Source organism: Rhinolophus hipposideros, assembly GCF_964194185.1.
Source record: "Rhinolophus hipposideros genome assembly, chromosome: 13".
Lineage (NCBI taxonomy): Eukaryota > Metazoa > Chordata > Mammalia > Chiroptera > Rhinolophidae > Rhinolophus > Rhinolophus hipposideros.
The window spans coordinates 32105803-32125232 of record NC_138059.1 but is presented as its reverse complement, the minus strand read 5'-3'; the positions used below and the strand labels follow the sequence as shown (position 1 = coordinate 32125232).

The window sequence follows — 19430 nt, the reverse complement described above, 5'->3', positions numbered from 1 at the left end:
AAAAAATGAGCAGTCTTGGAACACAAAGTTCTTCTCATCAAACCCTCCCCCAAATCAGAAAACTAAGGATTTTGAGAAATAAAAAGGTAAGTTGTAAGACATAAGATAAGAGAAAGGGGACTTTTCCTGGACTCTTCCAGTATCGGGTCAATGAGTTAGACATATACTACATTATACTCGCATTTTACATTGTAAGGGCATAGTTACACTCTAACATTTGTATCCAATCAAAACTGTATAAACACATCAATATCTGTATGGGCGAAAGACCCTGGCTTGATCTTCAGTTCTTTATTTTCAGTTCCTTCTTATATTCCTAACTTGGGAAAAAGCAGCTTGGAAACTTGAGAAACTGAACTAGAGTCCGTGCTTCCATGCATGTTGTTTGTGGAAGAGAAGAATACATAAGGAGTAAATAGAGGTAACAATGATCATTCCCCAGAGGTGTTCCTTTTCAAGAAATTGTGTCATTCAGAAAGGAAGCAAAGCGCTGCTAACTACCAATTTGTTAGTGGTGTGTGTGTATGTTCGGTGTGCATGTGTGTGTATATTTTGTGTGTGTACATCTGTGTAGCTGCGAAAGTACATGAGTGTGTATGTTAGAGGGGCATGGATGGAACTGAATAAATTTCAGTTTATGACTTACCTTGCACCTATCAGCAACAGGGTATAGAGTCACATGAGTGCTGTCATTCTGGAAACGGGACGAAGTGTTAGGTATATGTCTTAGTCTTTCCTTCTCAGTAGAGAAAAAACAGACAGAAAGAGAAAAACAGGACACACACACACACACACACACACACACACACACACACATACATGGAAATTCTCCTAACTTGTGGAGTCAGATCATTTGGGAGGAAGTTAGTCCTCATGTTTTCCTGCCCGCTACATGGCCAGGTGAGAGGCGGAACTCTAACAATAAGGAAGAAAGATCTGAAGACAGACTATCACTAAAAACTCATGCTGAACATTGTGGGAAGATATGGTATTTTTGAAAGACATACCTGAACTAGTAGGCCTAACATTTATAAAAGATGATGTGCCTGCACAAAAATAAGAGAAATAAGAAAATAGTGAAGTAATCATCAGCAAAGTCCTCTAAAGTTAACCTGTGATGGAACATAACAAAACAACCTAGTAAGCAAAAGGCAAAACTTACCTGCAAATAACTTCTTTTCTAGTTCTTCTTGAATTTTAAGAAGAATCCTTTCCTGTTCTAATGCTTCTATATACTTCGAATAGCACCAGATTGGCTAGAAAAACAATTTTCAAAGTGAGTTTTGGAAATATTTGCCCTAGAAAATAAACTGATGTTAAAATGACTTGTATCAGGGCCTTCATTAAACTTTTAAATATAATAAAACATGCATATATAAATTTATAATTATATGAATTTTCACAAGTAGAACTTATCCATTTAACCTTTTATTGGGTATCACAAATTGTTATCAATCTACCTTATACTGTTTTAATAATATTTGTGATAAAGTAAAGGTAACTTTTTCTATAACCCTGACCTAAAATTTTAAATCATGTCACTCCAGGTTAGGAGGGCGGGTGGAAAATGAGGATGATGATGTACTATTTCTCAGTGAAACAATGTCTTTATAAAGACATTTATAAAACAAATGCTTTATAGATTTCTTATAGCTATTCGGTCACCTTTGTATATTCAATTTGAATATGAGTTTAGGTGCTAAGGAAAGATTCAAGATTTTGTGGGGGCTAGTTTTGCATCTGGATTCACTATAATTATTCAGTGTGCATAATCTATCTTAAACTAATGCATATACAGAGAATTCCACACTTACTAAATGGCAGGGTTTTTTAATTATTATTTTACCAATTGCTATTGTAATTTAACATGTATACATTAAATAGCAATAATAATAGTCATTTATATTTATAAAATTTCTTTGGTTTCCAAAAGCTTTTTAGTTTCTAATCTTGAGATATATGAGAGCATCTCATCATCACCATCATCATCATCATCTCTTTCTCTCTCCCTTTCTCTTTCTAACATATAGGGAAACAGGCTCAAAGGAGATTAAGTTATTTATTTCAGACTTCAAGGTAATACTGACTTGTAAGTATCAAAGTAAAAATTAGAAACCTGGTATCTCTATTTCCACATTTCCCCTTTTACTTTTACACCACGTTTCTAAAATTTAATGCTAATGAATGTACTTCCAAGTGTCATTATTAGGTATCATGCGCTTTTAGATACACCTTTTTAAAACTATAAAACAGTCTCGGTTTCATTTTTAATTTTTACAATTTCTTTTACTTTTTTATTAAATTTATTGGGGTGACGTTGGTTAATAAAATTATATAAGTTTCAAGTGTACAATCCTATAATACATCATTTGTATATTGCCCTGTATGTTCGCCATCCAGAGTCAAATCTCCTTCCATCACCATTATTTGAACTTTTTTACCCTTTTCTATTTCCCTCCTCTTCTGTCTGTTTCCCTCTGTTAACCACTATACTCTTTTCTGTGTTTATGAATTTTTGTTTGTTTATAGATATATCTTTTTCAATCTATGGTTCCACAAAATTGGACATTTCTCTTCTCTCAATGAAAGCTTCTAGTTGGGTAGCTGAACTTATTTGATATTCCTAAATACCAAAAAGATTGTTTCTCAAGCTAGTATTATTTAAGATGCAAACATTTTCAATAGAAGTCATTTGAATGGACATAAATTAAACTTATGAAATTTCAGGGAAGTGATAGTAATGTACAAATTATAACTGTAAATCTAAACATAACTATAAATGTATTAGTTGATGGTCACATAACTGGCCAATTTTACGACCACTTCAAAGAACTGAAAAATTGAGACTAACCATTGACATTCTTCTTTCTTTCCTTGACCCAAGAATATATCAACCTATATATAGTCTATCTTGTTATTTATCTTATTCTCCCTTTTCCAGTAAGATAGTGATTTCAACTTCTATCTCTTAAATCTTCTTTATATGTATCAAGAAATTATTTTCCTTGATTATATTGTCCCAGATCAGCTGAAATTTTAATGTTCTCTGAAAGCTCAAGGAAAGTCACTTCCAACCTCTGCTAATATTATAATTTTAGCCTCACTTTCAAACAAACACTACTACTGTAAAATGACTGAGCTGCTATTCCACTATCCAGTGTTCTATAAAGGAAGTAATATCTGTGATTTCTTTCTTGCTTACCTGTCGGCCATATGCTTGCAGGCCTAAAACTGAGCCACTGACTAAAGCAGCTGTTCCCGAAGTGCTAGGATAGAGTTTGATTCCATCCTGTAATTATAGTAAATTAAATTATTTCCAAAAAGGGTAATGCTATATTAATATAAGCTTCTCATTAAGGAGTCATAATATCATATGAAAAAATATTTTGTGTTGAGCATCACCCCTGAGGCTTTATCAAGTCAGTATTACTAACATGACATCATCTACATTTTGATCTTTAGTTTTCTTTCATACTAATATAAAAATATTAAAATAAATGAGTAGAAGGTAAAAATCACCCCTAAATTCTAGCATTCAAGAAAAACCACTACACATTTAATCTACGACAATGGAAGCAAGAATGTACGATGGGGTAAAGACAGTCTATTCAATAAATGGTGCTGGGAAACCTGGACAGACATATGCCAAAAAAATGAAGCTGGACCACTTCCTTACACCATATACAACAATAAATTCAAAATGGATTAAAGACTTAAATGTAAGATCTGATACCATAAAATTCCTAGAAGAAAATATAGAAAGAAACTTTACAGACATTACCTGGAGTAAGATTTTTACTGATATATCCCCTCGCACAAGGGAAATAAGAAAAAATAAACATGTGGATTACATCAGACTAAAAAGGTTTTTCACAGCAAAGGAAACCATCAATAAAACAAAAAGGGATCCTACTGAATGGAAGAAGACATTTGCCAATGATATATCCGAGAAGGGGTTAATATCCCAAATTTATACAAAACGCACTCAACTCAACTCCAAAAAAAAAAAACCCGCAAAAAACCCAATTAAAAAATGGGCAGAGGACATGAAGAGACATTTTTCTAAAAAGGACATACAGATGGGAAACAGACATATGAAAAAATGCTCAACCTCACTAATCATTAGAGAAATGCAAATAAAAAGCACAATGAGATACCATAATTTAATCAATGCTCGCTATTAGAAATTTAGGTAATTTAAAATTTTTTACTATTAAAATGATGCAGTGTACATACATCTTGGTGCATTTTTCCAATTCTTTCCTTTAGAATAAATTTCTGGAACTTTATTAGTTGGATTAAAAAGAATGTACACTTTAAACAATATATGTTGTGAAACTGTCCTTCAGAAACAAAGTACCATTTTACAATTTCTCCAATAACACATGAGTTTGTAACTCTCTCAAACACCCTCAACCAACACTGGGTATTTTCTTCTTTGCCAGTATGCATGTTTTTGGGTTACCAGTGAGGATGAACAACTTTTAATACTTTTAATCATTTGTATTTCCTTTGTGAATTGCCCAATTTTCTGTAAAAAGTATTTCTTTTTTATTATTTATTTTTATAACTTACTTACATCATACATTTTATGTTTTCCTAATTTGTCATTTAACCTTGTTCATTTTTGCCATTTAAAAGTTTAAAATATTTATTTAGTTGAGTCACTGATCCTTTCTTAATGAATTTGCCGCTGTTCATTTTAAGTACTTAATATTAAACTAGATGATATTTAACTAGATCAAAGTTTTAAAGAGATATTCTTTCTCCCATTATAATCTTCAAATTACCGAGTTCCATTTGATTCCTTTATAAGGATAAGAGATAGAGGATATATTTGATATTAGTTGTTTTGCTATAAAGGACAATACTGCTACAATATTAATAAGATAATAACTAACATTTAATTTATGATATACATTGTTCTTCCCATGTATTTTTAATCCAACCCTGTGATGTAAATTCTATTACTAACTCTATTTTACTGAAAAAATGAAGTTTGGGGAAGTGAAGTGGTTTGCCTATGATACTAGAATAAATGAATGGAAAGGTCAGGATTCAAAACCAGGCAGTCTGACTCTAGAGACTACAGTTCTGTCCACTATACTATTCTGTCTTATATCAAATAATACCTTACAATTGTATAGTAGAATAGCTTACGTGGTCTTTTATACATATCATTTCAATTAATCCATCTCAAATCAAGTGAGATTAATATTATTACTATTAGATGCTAGGTGGAATTGGGGTTAAGAGAGTTAAGAGTCATGCCCATGGTTACCTAGGGAAATCCAATGTTTTTAACTGTAACTGATTTTTTTTCAGAGTATACATTTTTATGTTACAAAAAAATCATGGGTTTCATATTTTCATTTTCTACAACATTTCCTATGTCTTCATTGATAATAAAATACTGGAATAAACATCTTGTTCTCTATCGGTCTTCCTTACCTTATATTTTCCATGTTAAAATAAATGATTGTGTGAAATTTGCATTTACTAATAATATACCAATGTTTATTGCACAGAATAAGAATATTCAAAAGTAGAATTCTTTTAGGATTATTTGCCCTATAAAAATGCTGCTTTTCAATTGTCAATATTTGTATCTCACCCTGTTAGCAGTTACCAACTAACAGGGTGACAGATATGAACAGATGAGAAGATCATTTTGCACTTCCATAAACAATGTACAATATTGATGATATAAACATACATCCTGGATTTTCTGGAGAAGTAGTAATTTAAGATTTTCTATATTCTCATCACACCACCTGTTCCAACTTTTGTTTCAGGCAATATATTTACGATATATCTAAGCAAACTGAAAATATTTGGGACTACACTTAGAAAGCTGTGAAGCTCTTCCTCAGAATTTATGGTACAGTAAGAGATCTTTATATCCTCCACACTTCTATATTCATTTATTCAATAAATATATATTTAGAACCATTTTATTATATCCTACTTTTAAGATTGCCACACATTTTCTTTTTCTATGAGGTCCTTCACCTTTTCCCCCAAAATAGTTAATTGCTCATTTTCTGTGATCTTAGCTATTTTTGTTTATGTAATTTATAGTTAAGTGTATATATGTGTCTATCTACCCTTACACTATATTCATATACTTAGCTAATGCAGTAGGGATCAATATGTAATGGATGATCAATAAAGGTCTAGTCAAAGAAATAAGAAAAGGTTTAGAATGAATCCTTTCTAATCCTGTTGAGAGATTATTTAGGCCACATTTGTAGAAAATACAGCAAACTCATGTGAGACTCTTAGGATTGGTGAAATTATTCACATGCCACAGATGCAATCAGAAAAGAGCTACAAGCATACATAAATTAGACAACATCTCTTTTTTTCTTCTTCATTAAATCCAAGTATCTTTACTTCCTGAGCCTTCCAACTTGGGATCACGTTCATGCAGATCAGCAGGATATGGACTTGCCTCAAGGCACTGTATAAGGTAGATGTGAGGATTTTAATTTAGTGAACTCTGTTCCTTGTCAGATTATATACCGTGTTTCCTCAAAAATAAGACCTAGCCAGACAATCAGCTGTAATGCATCTTTTGAAGCAAAAATGAATATAAGACCCGGTATTATATTATATTATATTATATTTTTATAGTAAAATAAGACCAGGTATATTATATTATATTATATTATATTATATTATATTATATTATATTATATTATATTATATTATATAATATATTATGTTATACCCGGTTTTATATTATAGTAAAATAAGACCAGGTCTTATATTAATTTTTGCTCCAAAAGATGCATTAGAGCTGATTGTCCGGCTAGGTCTTATTTTCGGAAAAACACGGTAAATTGGGCCAGGTGCATAGTAGGGGGAAAAATTCAGATTTGGTATTATTTTATCTATCATTTATCACCTAAACCACTGGAAGGGAAATAACTGTGTAAATTTTTAAAATAAATAATCCAAAAATAATTACATTTAACTTTAATAACATTTCATATATATATATACATATATATATATACATATATATATATACACACACACACACACACACACATATATATAAGTATGAATTTGCTCCATAATACATCAACAAAAATATGTGAAGACACATTGGAAAACTCAGAAGGAAGATTTTGTAGGCACCGCCTCCTATTTTCTGGCTCCTACATCTTCCTTGAGTCCCACTCTATACTGGAAATACCCTCAACCTCCAGATTATACAACACATCACCAAAGATAAGCTTCTGAAAGTCTGATCTAATTTTTTGTACCATCATTCATACAAAAATGTTATTGAATATTAAAAACATACAAAAATATTTATAACACACTCATAAGACATGAATAACAATATCACTAAAGCTTAAGAAATACATGTTATCAATACCTTTGTTCCCCTTTGTATTACTCCCCGATCCAATCATCTATCTCCACCTGCCCACAAAGCTAATCACTTTACTGAATTTTGTAACAATTCTTTTTTCTTATAGTTTACCACATTTTTATTACTTGGTTTTGTATGATTTTGAGCTTTATATAAATAGAATGAACTGGTTCTATTCTTTTGCAACTCTCCTACCCAATGTCATATCCCTGATATTCATCCATGTTTATTATTCTTGTTATAGTTTATTTGATTTGCATCAGAACACAGTATTCTACTATATGAATTTATTTATCCAATCTCCTATTAATAGACATTTGAATAGCTTCCTATTTTGGGGTATTGAAAACATGCTGGCTATAAACCATGTATGTGTCTCCTGATATATGTGTCCGTGCATTGGTCTAGGACATATGTATGTATATACAAGTAGATTTGCTAAGTTGAAGGCTATGAGCATCTTTTAATTTACTAGATAAAGTCAAATAGTTTTCCAAAGTGACTATCAATTTGCACGCCCATCTATAATGACAAGTTTTGGCTGTTCCAGATCCCTAAAATTGGCAGTTGAGGAAAATGAAAGACATTTCAAAATGACAAGTGATAGCCATATAAAACCATTATAAGAAAATAAGAACTCCAACATTTTAGTTGATAACACTACTCTCCAAGAAATCCAATCATAAATCCAAGGAAAATTATAACATAGAAGCTCAAAATGAATTAAATATTCCTATAGTAACATTTGCATATATGTTCAAATCATAAATCCAGAAACTCAGGACAAACAAACAAAAAATAAAGATAAAAAAGAAAATGTAAAATGACAGTTAACTGAACTTAAAAAAAGATTGAAGAAAAAGCCAAACTTTCTCAAAAATGAAGCTAAAAGGTGTCTAAGGGAGAAGAGATTTGACTGAATAGATAGATGATGATAGATAGACAGATAGATAGATAGATAGATAGATAGATAGATAGATAGAGAGATAGAGAGATAGAGAGATAGAGAGATAGATAGATAGATAGATAGATAGATAGATAGATAGATAGATAGATAGATAGAGAGATAGAGAGATAGAGAGATAGATAGATAGATAGATAGATAGATAGATAGATAGATAGATAGATAGAGATTTACATACATCATATATACAGAGTGCCAAAATAATGTATGCACATTTTAAGTATTAAAATTGTAATACTCAATATATACCAATAACAAAAGATGAATTCCAGTCATGTTTGACTTCTGCAATTACAAGAGGTGCTCAAAGTGGTTAATATCAGCATTCAGACTTCTGATTATGGCAAACTACTGCTTGAGCAACGTTGACCAAAGTGTCCACTTGTACACATTTTTTTGGCACCCCTGGTATATATACGAAGTTGGACTATTAAGTTCGCGAACTTTCCATGGTGTGAGAACACGGTTGAAAGTTCGCGAACTTAATTGTCCGACATTCATGTGTACACACACACATATATACACTTACTTTCTGACCCATATATGTATATAAATAATATATAATACGTATATAAATCATAATGGATCAGAAAGAAAGTGTACATATACATACATAATATTTATATAACCACCCCCCAAAGTTGGCAAAATACATAAACCTACAGGCTCAAGAACCTGAGTAATCTTCAAACAGAATAAACCCAATGAAACCAACATAAGACATATCATAATCAAAATTTTAAAAACTAAAGACAAAAAAACATATATTGAAAGCAGTAAGTGAAAAAGAATAGCCTTACCTAAAGAGAGAAGAAAGGCTAAAATAATAAATATTGGAACATCAGGAAGGAAGAAAATGAAAAGAGCAAAAATATGGGTAAGTATAATAGACTTTTCTCCTCTTGAGTTTCCAAATTTATGTTTGATGGTAAAGCAAAAATTATTAAATTGTCTGATGTGGTTCTCAATATATGTTGAGGAAATATTTAACATAATTATAAACAGGTGAGGGGAAAGTACCTTAGCGGGAAGTAGTTTCTAGTCTTTACTCAACCTGATAAATTGTCAACATTAATAGACTGTAGTAAGTTATGTATGTATAAAGCAATATCTAAAGCAACAACCAGAACATCTAAACAAAGATACACCAAAATGAAACTCTAAGGAATGTTCAAGTAATCCACAAGAATGCAAGACAAAAGAAACAGAAAAAAATGAAAAACAAAGGGAACAAACACAACAAAAAATATAATGGCATACTTAAGAACTAACATACCAATGATTACATTAAAGATAAATAGACTAAATATAGCAATTAAAAGACAGAGATTGCAGAGTAGATTTTAAAAAATAAGCCAATTACCTGCTATTTACAGGAAGTGTAATTCAAAAATAATGATATAGGCAGTAAAGTAAAGGAATGGAAAAAGATATAGTAGCATGCAAACATCAAAGGAGAGCAGGCTGGTTCTGCAGCTTAGGAGAAGTTTGGCAGTTCCTCAAAAGGTTAAACATATAGTTACCATATGAGCCAAAAATTCAACTTCTAGATCCCAAGAAAAATGAAAACATATGTCCACAGATAAAATTGTACAAGAATGTGCACAGCAGATTATTCATAGTAGCTATAAAGAGGAAACAACCCAAATGTACATCAACTGATGAACAGATAAACTAAATGTAGTATAGCCATACAGTGGAATATTACTTAGCCACAAAAAACAATGAAGTACTGATAAATGCTCCAATATAGATGGGCTTTGAAAATATTACACTAAGTGAAAGAAGCCAGTCACAAAAGACTGCTATTGTATGACTTCATTTATATGAAATGTCCAAATATAGAAAGTAGATTAGTGGCTTCCAGGGGCTGGAGGGAGGAAGGAACAGCAAGTGACTGCTAATGGGTATAGAGTTCCTCTTTGGGGTGATGAAAACATTCTAAAATTAAGTAGTAGTGATGGTTGCATGACTTTGTGAATATATGAAAACCACAAAATTGTACACTTTAAAGGTGTGAGTTTTATGATATGTGAATTAAATTTCAATAAAGCTGTTATTAAATAAAAGTACCCAAACAACAACAAAAAGCAAGCAGGAGTAACTATATTAATATTTTATTGTAATAATCCTGAACGGGAAACAACTCAAATATCCTTCAATGAGTGAAGAGTTAAACTGTGGTACGGATGTACCATAGAACGCTACTCAGCAATAAAGAAGACAAACTATGGATATACACAAAAACCTGGATGGATCTCAAGGGCATTTATGTTGAGTGAAAAAAGCCAGTCTCAAAGTCACATCCTGTGTAATTCCATTTACATAATATTCTCAACATGACAAAATTATAGAAATAGGGAACAGATTCCTGGCTGCCAGACATTAGGGATAATTGGGTAGAAATGACTTGCAGTCACAAGGGAGATATTTGTGGTTTATCTTGAATGCAGTGTTGGTTACTTGAACCTACACATGCAATAAAATGCCATAGAACTATACGAGGTGTGATCAAAAGATACGGTGAATGTTCAAAATTTTAAAAATTCTTACAGTAAAAGACACATTGCCATTAATCCCCCTTAAAATACCCCCCTCACTTCAAACACACTTATCCCATTGTTCTTGCCACTTTCTGAAGCAGTTCTGGAAGTCCTCTTTTGTGAGTGTCTTTACTTCATTCTCCACCATGACAACGCTCCATGTCACATATTGCTTCTGGTACAGCAATTTTTGTCAAATAAAGATATTACGGTGTGTCTTCATACACCTTACTTACCAGATATGGCACTGTGCAACTTCTGGCTCTTCTCCAAAGTCAAAATGACCATGAAAGGTAAATGTTTTGAATTGATTCAGGAGATCAAAGCAGCCACGACAGCGCAACTAAAGACATTAACAAAAGAGGACTTCCAGAACTGCTTCAGAAAGTGGCAAGAATGATGGAATAAATGTGTTTGATGCGAGGGGGAGTATTTTGAGAGGGATTAATGGCAATGTGTCTTTTATTGTAATAAATTTTTTTATTTAAACATTCACTGTATCTTTTGATCATACCTCATACACCTTGTACTAATGTCAGTTTCCTATTTTTACTATTGGAAGATGTAGCCATTGAGGAAAACTGTGTACATGGGCCTTCTGTACTATTAATATTCACTAACTGCTTGTGAATATTAATTATTTCAAAATAAATTTTTTCTAAAGAAACATTTGGAATTTGAAAGTTAAAAAATTTCATAGCAACAGTATTTTTTTGAAGATGAAATACTTTGGAATAAATTTTACAAAATACATTCAAGACCTGTCATAAAAAACTACAAGTCACTGCTGAGAAAGTAAAGAATTAAATAGCTATACTGTGTTCATGGATTGGAAGACACAATACTGTTATGATATCAATTCTCCCCAAACTGATCTATAGGTTCATTACAATCCTGCTCAAAATATCCAAATAGTCAGTTAACATGTGAAAAGTAGTCCCACCTTACTAATGATTAGAAAAATGTAAATAAATGCATTATCATGATGAATACTATTTTCCATTATCAGATTGGCAAAAATTTCAAAGTCTGAACATACCAAATGAGGACGACCAAGTGGGCAAAAACAGCATTCTTATATACTGTTGGTAGAAATATAAACTGACACATTCACAGGGAAAAAAAATGGTAGCACCTACTCTACTAAAAACCCATATACTCCATTACTCAGCAATTCCAAAAAATTTTTACTTATGAATATGGAGACATTTACTGGAATGTTGTCCAAAGGGTTGTTTGTAAAGTTGAAAACAAGAAACAAATACCCAACAATAGAAAAATAGTTAAATAAAATTAGTATATGTATTCATGTGATGAAAGAGTATGCAAAATGTAGAAAGACATGTTGCACACTATGTACTATGGGCAGAATTGTGTCCCCCCTAAATTCATATATTAAAGCCCTAACTTCCAGCGTGACTGTATCTGGAGATAGGGTCTATCAGAGGTCACTAAGTTAAAATTAGGTCATAAGGGTGGAGTCCTAATCCAAAGGGACTGTGGTCTTATAAGAAGAGGAAAAGAGACAGAGAGAGAGAGAGACACGAGAGAGAGCAAGAGAGAGACAGGTCTTTTTCTCCCAACCTTGTGAGGACACAGGGAGAAGGTGGTTATCTAAAAACCAGGAAGAGAGCTCTCATCAAAAATTGAGTCAGCTGGCATCTTTATGTTGGGCTTTAGCCTCCAGAACTGTGAGAAAATGAATTTCTGTTGTTTAAGCCACCAGTCATGGTATTATGTTATGGTAACCCAAACAGACTAATAAAATATGGTACCATTTATGTAAGTTAAAATACATAAAAAAATAGTCCTCTGTATTGATTATGAATTCATAACACATGTATAAAACACTACCTTTAAAAAGAGATGGAATAACATATCTTAAACTTAAGAGCTGCTCTTAGGGATGGGGAAGGTAATGGAACTCAGGGCTAGGGTTAAGAGAGTTTACTCTTTCTGCAATATTTTATTTCTTAAGAAAAAAAGCAAATGAAGCAAAAATGTTAAGAGTGTTTATTTTGACTGTGCAAATATAAATGTTCAATATATACTTTTGTATTTTTCAGTATCTTTGGGGACGAAAAAGGGGCATTGTAATAAACCTAACTGAAAGTAACCTCACACAGTGATCTGATCATAAATTCATAACTAGGAAAGGTCATGATGGGCAGTCATATAACTTGAGTAAAAGGTTTATCTTTGCCTTAAACAAGCCCTGTCCATTGTTTTTGTGCATCTAGGTTAACATGCCTTTGAAATGCCTCTTTTTCAGACCCCTCAGAAGCATAACCACCCTAAAGAGAACACATAATCTTGTTAACTATTCTGTAGTCCAATCCCCACCTTGATTTCATCCACCTCCAAGTAATCTTCCTGATCTTCCCTCCTTAATTCCAAATGCATAAAGAAATTGCAAACTGCTATTCTCCAAAGCATTTTTCTCAGTCTGTTAAGATCTTGCTTCCAGGAGTATCCTCTATTTGGCTCAAATAAACTCTAATAAACTCATAAAAATTTTTCTACAGGTTTGGACAGTCTTCTGTTGACATCTTTTAAATTTATTTTAAAAAATAGAATAGGCATAAGCTTACAAATAAGACAAAATATATTATTGGAGAGCACTTACCCCTTTTCATGTCAAAGAAAATATAGACATTAGAGAGAGATGAATGGATGAATGAGTAGATAGACTAACAAATAAGCAGACTGAACAATCCATGATTCATATTTATAAATTTCAGTCAATGTACCAATATAATACTGAAAATGCTGCCCCCAGTACATATTATTTCATTCATTCATTCATTCCTGATGTATTTAGTAAACAATGATTAATAATTGAGCATGTGTTGGACATTGGTATAAGTGCTTAAGAGACACAGATGAATAAGACAGATACTATCCTTGAGGATGTCAATCCAGTGAGGATGACAGATGAAAAAATTCATTCACAAGAAAATATAAAGCATTTTACAAAAGAAATAGGAATGTGATTACAGTGAGGATGTGTTGCTTGAGTTGCCTAGGAGAGTGTCAAGGAGGCCTTCACATAGAAGAGATGACCTTTGAAATAAATTTCAAGTTCAAAACCAAGTCTGAAACCTCCAATTGAAGGCTTAAAACCCACTGAAATCTGTTTTCTATAACTTTTCTGTATTTTTCTCTAGTCCAAATTCTTCTATAAATTCACAAATATCACATATCTTTTAAAAGTCTGATTAAACCCCAAATGAGTCTTGTCTCACCTTTGCAAATTTTTCATCTTCTATGACTGCCAATTTTTTCTTCTGCTTATAATAGTCTTGTCTTCTCTCTAAAGCACTCATAATTTTTTCATCAGTTAAGTTCTTCCTAAACTCACAAAACTGAGGCCAAAATTTAAACAGAACCCCAAAAATTGTCATCTGTATAAAAAAACAAAGTATGTCTCAGATTACAATTTTATACAAATGTATCAATTTAAACTCTAATTCACCATAATAATGGATTAACTATTCTATCTTTAATGCACAGCATGTTTCCTCCAACTTATTGTCTCCAGACATCTTGGTATAGTTTAGCTCAGCACATGCTTATCATCAATGTTTTTTACTACCAATGAGAAATCTTTCTTTAAAAAAAAAAAAACATACACTTACATACACTTAAAAGTCACTTTATCCTTTATGTTTACCTAACCAATTGATTGTATTAATAAAGAATCCATTAGGTCTTTTTAAATAAGAAATTTATGTTTTCTTTTAAAACATATACTAGTTGATCTGCCACACACTCTGCTGTTTTATGCAAGTATTCCAAATATTCAGTTCATCAAGGGGAACTCCTTTCCACCCCTCCCCTTTCTTTCTTTTAGAGAAAGGAAATACCATTTTGCCTCTGGAAAAGCTCTTAAACAAAGCTGCAGATCTAAGAATAAATCTTGAGTAACTTTTAAATGATACAATCTCTCTTTTATGTGCGAGCAAGAAAAGTAACATTTAAAAAGCAGAGTGGTATCCTGGACAAATGCTTTCCATGAGGACACTCTACAGTAAGTGATTAATTGTGATATTTATAGAGATAAGAATTGTTGCTCAAATTCCCATGCCAAGTTTTTCCATTAGTTCCAGAGGCATACATTACTTCCAAGAAGGTAGGACTTGCCACATCAGATCAGTCCAACATCTTGTTGCTAGGAATGGCCTTTCCCTAATGCCCTGGAGAAAAATGAACCATCCCATTAGGCGCCAAGCCAACTCTTCAGAGGAAAAGAGGAATTTTAAAAAAGTAAATGCTGCAGTGATCAACAGAGGCCTGAATTAGTATATTTCATTACTCCTCTTTTCTGTATACGGATATTAGTAGTAATTCTAAAATTATTTACTCCTTTTAAAATACAACTTTGTCACCGAATTCTGTAACCTCTTGGGATTGTGAACAGAAAAGTTAGAGATACTTTATTTGACAAAATGCATGCTTTTAATTTAGTTTTTTCATTCATTTCTCATGCATTTAATGAAGTAATCCCCTGCTCCAATGTCCAGAGATCATGGTAGTTTTTATATGAACGTCTTAAACTTAACTACTCCTCCTCCTCTGTTTACCAACTATTGACACTACTTCTCAGTTATCTCTCCAAAACTGGAGTTATTCCCAACTCTCAAACATATTTCTTTCCATCTAGAAGGCATTCCAGTAAAAGTCACTGGATTAAGACAATTTTTCAAAGGCAAATATAAAACTGCTCTAGTCCTAAAAGCTGCAATTAAGATTTTAGGTTAATAATATACATGTTATTCATGAAAATTACCATATACCTGCAGAACTTTAAAAGATAATCAAACTGTGGGTAAGAAAATATTTTAATAAATACAGATCTACTTTGTTCACTGCCAGCAAATGGACAATGGCTTTATATGAGTAAAAAGGTCCAGTGATGAGAACTTGGGCTGAGTGATGAGAACTTTCAAGCTATTAGGGGAGCAGGTGGGGAGTAGGCATCGCCTACACTGATAATATTAAAACAGCCAACAATTTTTAATTTACTATTTAGCCATTTTGCTCAACTTGCCCTCATTTCCAGTTTGATCTTACTCCTTTCTGTTGTGACAGATCTCTTTTTATACCATTCATTCACATGTTCAAAAACTGTTATTGAGTGCTTCTTCTATGCCAGGCATTCAGGTCACAAAGGAAAATAAGAAACAGTCCCTGCCCTCAAATACCTTACAGGAAAAGGAAAGTCAGGCATGAGAATAGTCATTTTCAATTTTGTGTAATAAAAGTTATTATAAAAGAACAAGGAAGAAAAGATGATATTGAAGAAAGCTCAAGAGGGAAGAGAATAAGGCCCCGTTATGGAACTACAAATATTTCAGTAAGACTGCGAGAAAGATGGCAGGGAATGGTAAGAGATGTGGTTAGAGAGATATGTAGGAAGAAGTATGGTCTTCATTCTGAGGACAATGGGGAGTAACTGAAATTGAAAGCAGAGAAGTGACATGATCAGATACATATTTTGAAAAAGACGGTTCTGTCTGCAGTGAGTTGAATGGTTCTGAGAGAGTCTAATGACAGGGAATTTGGGTAATCAATGTGAGAGGTTGCAGATCAGCACTGAGGTAGTGGCATGCAGTTGGAGAAAAATATATAGATAGAAAGAAAGATAACAAGGAGACAAAGGGACTGAAGATATGGGGGTAAGGGAATGAAGGAGAGGGAAGACATGAAGAGGGCAACAAGCTCTCTGGCTTTACACCTGGTTAGGAGGTGATGCGATTCTCTGACCTTGCTTAGGAAACACAGGAGAAATAATAGATTTGGTGGAATAAGGCTTCTAAATAAATATTCTCTTATTTTCTGATACTCCAAAATTCATATTTAAGATATGCCTAGGACTCTATTTTAGGAAATCAGGTAGAAGGCAGAAACTAGAATATTCCAATAAAGTTCACTGCTACAATCCCTGGACAGTGTGGCAGAACCAACCAGTGTAATCAGCTCCAGACATTCACCATCAGACTTAAGGTCTTTGATTTTTAGATGGGCAAACCCTGGCCTGGTTATCAGAAGACCGAAGCTAGGCTAAGTGATCTCTAAGATCTTTTCATTAACAGATGCTACAATTCTGGCACCATGTTTTCTCTATTTCTCTCTAGCACATCCTCAATCATTCCTCTATATTTCTGCCTATTTTAATGCATAATTTGGATTGTGAGTCCACTTTCAGTTCCTTAGGGGACTTAGAACACAGCTGGCTCACAAATGAATGTTAAGGAATAATGGCCTTTCTCTATGCTCACGGGCAGTCATACTCTAAATCTCTGTTTCATATCACTTAAATCATGACATGGCCTTCTCTATTACCTCTATTATAATTTATTTTTCTTAATCATTTTTCAGGAACAACATCACTAAAAGGCTTTTCAAAATGCAAATAAATTATGTTCACCAAATCACTGTTTTCTATTATTTATCTTAAAAAAGAAGTAACTTGAGCAGGTTAACAGGCATGATTTTCCTTTCATGAGGTTGTGTACTTTATGTTGGTCAGGTACTTAAATCTCCTCTCACTTATTTTATGAGCTATGTGAATATTCCAATCTTTAAAAATACACAAATCTTGAGGCGCACATACTTCACACATTTTTGTGGTAGCAGATATTTTAGAAGAAAATAAGAATGGTGGGAAAGGAAGGAGGAATTAGCTAGAGTTTTATAAATTAGAAAACAAATGACAACCGTGGAAAGTCAAAGTACAGCATTTAATTTTATTTGCTGTGTATTATCAACAACAAAATGTCAGTTACTAGTTTCTTATGTTCTGTGGCATATGCAAAGATTTTTCTAATTAAATGGAATAAATACCAGTATTAGAAGGATTGCAACTTTGCCAAATATGAATAATGCAAAAGTTTTAAAAGAATATCTAGACTATCAATCTGTTTTAAAATATGCTTACCAATACGCCCTGATCTCTTACCTGTGCCTCTCTAAATACATATGGTCCTAACTCCTTCCTGTGTTCAATAATCTTCTGGGCTTGCTCTAATGGAATGTCAATTTGTAAAGCTGGGGGAATACTGGAATTAATAAAGCAATTGATAATAGTCATGATCTTCTTCTGGATAATGGACTCATCACAATGAGAATGACACAAGTCCTGGACAAGGAGGAAAGACAGAACATATGATTAATGTATTACTAGAACGCTTTATAGAATTGTGTCAATACGTCTTTCAGCTAATATATTCAATTTAATTTCATGTCAAGAAGGCACTGGCACCTGCCAAGTCTACCAAAAAATCATAGCTTCTATTTCTCTTGGGTTTGAGGAACTCAACTTTGATGAATATACCTTACGTAAATATAGGTTTCATTTAATCCTTATTGCTTCTTCTCCTTGGCAAAGAAACACATCTAGTGTCTATCTTGACCCATTTAACAAATTTATGTTGAGAACCTGCTATATGCCAGACAGTGAGCTAAGCACCAAGATAAAGCACCTGCCATTTAAAGGCTCAATCTTAACTGGAGAAGCATGAGAACACGTTACTTCAATTTGAGATCATTAATAAATGATATGATAAAAGTAAACACAGGGTTCTAGGAAAGCCCTGAAAACAGGCACCTAACACAACTTACAGGTGGATACAAAATCTCTCTCAACCATAACTGCTTCAACACCAAGGGGATTTAGGCTCAAAACGGCTAGCTATATAAATGGAATGCTGGTGGTAATGGGTGTGTCAGTGTGCATCTCTTACTATGTATATTTTTTCCATTAACCTATTACAATATCCTCTTTACTGCTAAAGAATTTAAAAATAATGTTCGTATTTTAAAAAGACCCAGTTTTATGTTACAGAGGTGGGCTATCGTTTTTTAAAATAAAGAGGTAGCTTAGCTTGAATTATAGCATTTCTTTGTCAGAGATATTGTTCTCTAAATCACTAGAAAGCACACAAATTTGAAAAGTTATAATTCTAGGAAATGAGTCAAAATTTATTAAGTACTCACTATATGTGGGCATTATAATAACTCTTATGGACACTATTAGGAAAATTCTAGAACTTGCCATATAAATCTTCACAAACAGTTTGGCAAAAGTTTTATGTAAAAAAACTTGATATGTTACATTGAGACAACAATTAGCATTTTTTTAAATTAAATTTATTGGGGTGAAAATTGTTACTAAATTTATATAGATTTCAGGTGTACAATTCTGTATTACATCATCTATAAATCCCACTGTGTGTTCACCACCCAGAGTCAGTTCTCCTTCCATCACCATATATTTGATCCCCCTTACCCTCATCTCCCCCCCAACCCCCTTACCCTCTGGTAACCACTAAACTATTGTCTGTGTCTATGAGTTTTTCTTTCTCATTTGTTTGTCTTGTTCTTTTGTTGTTTTTGGTTTATATACCATATATCAGTGAAATAATAGGGCTCTCTGCTTTTTCTGTCTGACTTATTTCACTTAGCATTATACTCTCAAGATCCATCCATGTTGTCACAAATGCTCCTATATCATCTTTCCTTAATGCCGAATAGT

At 32.7% G+C, this 19430-nt stretch overlaps 1 protein-coding gene across 1 annotated transcript in view; it reads right to left on the bottom strand.

Moving 5' to 3' along the window:
• RGS22 (regulator of G protein signaling 22) overlaps window positions 1-19430 on the bottom strand; it is a 207539-nt gene that overhangs the window by 311 nt on the left and 187798 nt on the right. The window contains exons 22-27 of the mRNA XM_081070808.1: window positions 17856-18035; window positions 14140-14298; window positions 3203-3289; window positions 1163-1256; window positions 1008-1046; window positions 647-694 (exon numbers count right to left, since the gene is read on the bottom strand). Of these exons, the coding sequence (XP_080926934.1) occupies window positions 690-694; window positions 1008-1046; window positions 1163-1256; window positions 3203-3289; window positions 14140-14298; window positions 17856-18035 (564 nt within the window). The 3' untranslated portion in view covers window positions 647-689. The remainder of the gene's footprint in view (window positions 1-646; window positions 695-1007; window positions 1047-1162; window positions 1257-3202; window positions 3290-14139; window positions 14299-17855; window positions 18036-19430) is intronic.